A 4,065-nucleotide genomic window follows, 5' to 3' on the forward strand; every position below is an offset into this window, starting at 1 on the left:
TGTCTGATTAGCTTGCATGCACCTTTTTGTGATTCGTGTTACTTGTCATAACAAACATGAGGTACAAAATGATGAATAACATGTTGCAAGGTTTTTACAACAAGCAACATAGCAAAATGAGAGGTTTATACATAGATGGATTAATGGATTATAATTGGGATACAAAGTTGGTGATTATAAGAGTAGACCATTCTTGGGTTTTGAAGTTTATGGCTCGTGCAACAATATTAGCATTGGTAATTGTTTCTTTACCTTGGATTAATACGATAATTGGGTACTTATCATCGCGATACGAGTCTAATTATGCTTATCAAGTTGATCATGAGATGGTTTATAATCCAATTAAGTTGGAGTTTTTGCCTATGATTTTTCAAGATTTGGCTAATGAAAGACTTATAAGAATGGGTGATAGGTCCCTTCTTGTTAGCAATGGCAATGAGGAAGAAATTTATAATTCTCAAGTTGTTAAAGATTATAATCCTAATTTGATTTCATTTTCAGATTCTACGCAACAAAATCTTGTCCCTAATGAAACTTTTGATTTTGTTTTGGCCTATGGTTATCCTCAATTATCAAATTTTATTGAAAGAGCTTTGAAAGTTGGTGGTATTCTAGTTGTACCACTAAGTGACAATCCTTTGGTTGATGAATTTCCACATCCATCAAATTACAAGATTGTCTATGTTAGAAAATTTGATTCAACTATTGTAGCCATGAAGAAAATAAAGAATGCCTCTATCAACTCTTCTACGCGGCGACTTCTTGAAACTAATACAGAAAAGGTGTCTGGTTCGAGCTTTGGGAACAGAAAGGTTTTTAATAAGGAACATTTGACTTCCCTTAGTCAGTCTGCTCAGCGTGAATCTGAATTAGTCAGGTCAGATGATTTTACAAGTGCGAAAAAGGCAGCACTAAAGAAACTAGAAGATGTACTACTTGAACCACCAAGAGCAGCATCAGGAAAATCGAGTAGATATTTAAAAAAGACACATTTTTTACCTGATTTAATGGGGGTTTCCCTAGAGAGTTACCCAAGAAGGGTGTTCATTGATGTTGGTTTACAAGAAAAGAATGAAAAATCAAGTGATAATTATCATTCTGCTTGGTTTACAAAGCATTATCCAACAAGAAACACAAAATTTGAGATGTTCAAGATTGAGACTATAAATGAAGAATCAAGTGGAAAAGAGATACCATTGAGTACTATTAACATGTCTGATTGGTTACAAAAAAATGTAAAAGAAAATGAGTATGTGGTAATGAAGGCAGAGGCTGATGTGGTTGAAGAAATGGTGAACAATAAAAGTGTTAAGTTGATTGATGAACTTTTCTTGGAATGTAAACATCAAGGAATTAAAAAAAGTGATAAGAAAAATAGGAGGGCATATTGGGAATGTTTATCATTGTATGGATTGTTGAGAGATGAAGGTGTTGTTGTGCACCAATGGTGGGGTTGATGACTACGACAACAATAATATATTTAGTGTAATGATCTTGAGAAAATAGAATGTATGCAGGTTGTTTCAGATAGACTCTTGACTCAAAAGAAACGGTGGTGTTAACAAAAATTGCAAAGAAAAACAAAAAAAAAAAAAAAAAATTAAAAGATAGGTGGGGTGAGCATAATAGAATATTGAGGTTTTTTATTTTAATTATTTATTGGTTTTATGTGTATACACTTGCTAGTGTTTATTGATGTATTTTGAGCAAAATAATATGATAATATGGGGTATATAAAAAGAGATTTTATTAAAGATACTTTCTTGTGATTCTTTTCCTTTTCTTTTACTTTCTTGAATTACTCTCTCTTATATATATGTTTGCCTCTGTCCTTTCCTTTTTAATTTTATTTATATATATGTATATTAATTTTTCCATCATGTATCAATAATGTTTCAAAACATATATAGTTTACCTAACAAATTAAACATTCAAAACATATACAGTTACCAAATAAACACTCTTTGTATAAAGATAGAAGTTCCAAAATAGCTGTCATATTTTACTTTTCGAAAGTTAATTTAACTATTTTTCAAAGAAAAATTTGGTAAGATTATTTTAATATTTAAAAATTTAAATTTAGATATCAAAAAACTTTACGAAAACACTATATGTTGCAATTTTTCAAATATAAATACGGTGATTACAGTGACGGATCCAGGATTTTTGTTGAGGGGGTTCAAAATATAAAGAAGTAAACATGTGAAAATTACAAGATAAAAAACTGAACGAGATAGGAGGAAACTAGTAATCTGAATCCAATAAGTTTAATTTGCAGGTTAGTCATTCGTGAAAAAGACAAATGATGAATTGAACAAATAAGTTTAGTTTAGTTTTCATCTTTTTAAAATCGAACTGAAAAAAAAAAAACAAAGAAATACTATAAAATTAAGAGGGGAAAATCAATTAATTAGATTTTATTAAAAGATTATAAACGACTTAAATTTTTTCATTCAATTAACTTTAATTTCATTTATTTTATATAATATTTTTTGTAAAATCAATTTCAAATTTAATAATAATTCATCGTTAGTACATGGAAAGAGACTTATGTAGAAATAAAATGAAAAATATAAATAAGAAGAATAAAAGACAAAAGTATCTAAAATATGTCTAATAAATTTAAACAAAGATAAATTGAGAAAAAGAAATAGCATAGAGAGAAAAATAATGATAACAACAATAATAAAGTTTTACATTGAACTAAAAACCGTGAGGCATTTCATTGAGTTGGAATTTGAGCCCGAAACCAGAGCTCATTCAGCCTTCCAAAAACAATGAAATAGAGTTGGATTTGAGCCCAAAGAAAGAGCCCATTCAACCTTTCAAAGAAGAAAAAAGCAAATGGAAAAATGTTGCAAGTGGGAATCGAACCCAGACCCTCTCGATTAGAGTTGAACCCCTTAACCACTGAGCCATGCTTCTCTTTATATTTGAGGAGGTTCATTTTAATATATGTACTCATAAAATCAGAAATAGACCTTATATATACAGTGTAATTTTTCAACGAGGGGGTTCGGGCGAACCTCCTGACCTCCACGTGAGTTCGCCCGTGACGGTGAAAGAATACATCTTAAAATATTGATCAAAGTTTATGTAGTTTAACTCTTGAGGGAAACAAAATATGGCAAATATTTAGGACATATAGACCATTGGAGAATTTAGGGTATTGGGTGTGGGTTTTTAGGAATCCAGTAATTTTTTTTTTGGACTCTGTATTTATATTGTGAAGTCCTTTAAATATATAAAAACTATTAGTTGCGTTATCAATGCATTCACGTAAAGGAAAAAAAGACTAAACATACCAAAAGCATATATAAGGATAATATGGTCCCTGGACTAAATTGTGACATTTTCACATATCCAATTATAGTATGCCCCTTGGACCATCACATTATAAACTGAAGAAATAAAGCTCCACTAGGACCACTACCATCTTTCACGGCTCGTTAATACGAGGTTAATGAATAACTAATTTCGTAGTTAATTTTAAGATGAGTTTATTACATGTTTGATTGGAAAAAAATAGGATAGTTTATTATGAGATTGTAGTGTTATTTTGGTCTCACATTAAGAATTGGATAGCAATCTTGAAATAATTTATTTGAGGATAACTTAATCCCCAACCAAACAAGCACTTAAGAACTACTCCCTCCGTTCCATTTTATGTGGTATTATTTGACTTGACACACTATTTAAGAAATGAAAAGGAAGACTTTAGAAACTTGTGGTCTAAAACAATCTATAGATTTTTTTATGATAAGAGAAACCCACAACTGCTATTCTTTGGCTATGCACTGGGTAAAAGTTCCGCTCTTACGCTTTAGTCCAAAGTTTTTAGTCCAATTACATTAATGAAATTTGCTTTAGTTTTGTTGTCCTCCTTGGTGAAGGTCCGATAACCCTTGAACACTTATAATAATTTTTATTTTTTTTTAATTTAAAATTTTTGAAAGCTCATAATTTTAAATTTTAAATCATCAACATGTTCATAACTTTTGAACAGATTTACCCAACAATTGAATTTGAGGAAATATGATTAAGCAAAATTAAACAGACTGATAA

General features: G+C 30.1%; 1 protein-coding gene across 1 annotated transcript; it reads left to right on the plus strand.

Annotated features, from left to right (window-relative positions):
* LOC125819954 (uncharacterized) lies at positions 1–1,476 on the plus strand. Its single transcript, XM_049499358.1, has 2 exons — positions 1–828; positions 892–1,476. Exons 1-2 carry the CDS (start codon positions 57–59, stop codon positions 1,455–1,457), a joined length of 1,338 nt encoding a protein of 445 aa, XP_049355315.1. The 5' UTR covers positions 1–56; the 3' UTR covers positions 1,458–1,476.
* Positions 1,477–4,065: the final 2,589 nt, after the last annotated feature.

The sequence above is a fragment of the Solanum verrucosum genome, unplaced genomic scaffold, assembly GCF_900185275.1.
Source record: "Solanum verrucosum unplaced genomic scaffold, falcon-dt-bn FXZP01000229.1, whole genome shotgun sequence".
In the NCBI taxonomy this organism is placed as follows: domain Eukaryota; kingdom Viridiplantae; phylum Streptophyta; class Magnoliopsida; order Solanales; family Solanaceae; genus Solanum; species Solanum verrucosum.

Excerpts from the sequence above, each read along its gene's own strand:
- LOC125819954 (XM_049499358.1), top strand. The coding sequence starts at position 57 with ATGAGGTACAAAATGATGAATAACATGTTGCAAGGTTTTTACAACAAG. Across the intron at positions 829-891 it reads AAAGGTTTTTAATAAGGAAC|CAAGTGCGAAAAAGGCAGCA; the intron begins ATTTGACTTCCC and ends CAGATGATTTTA.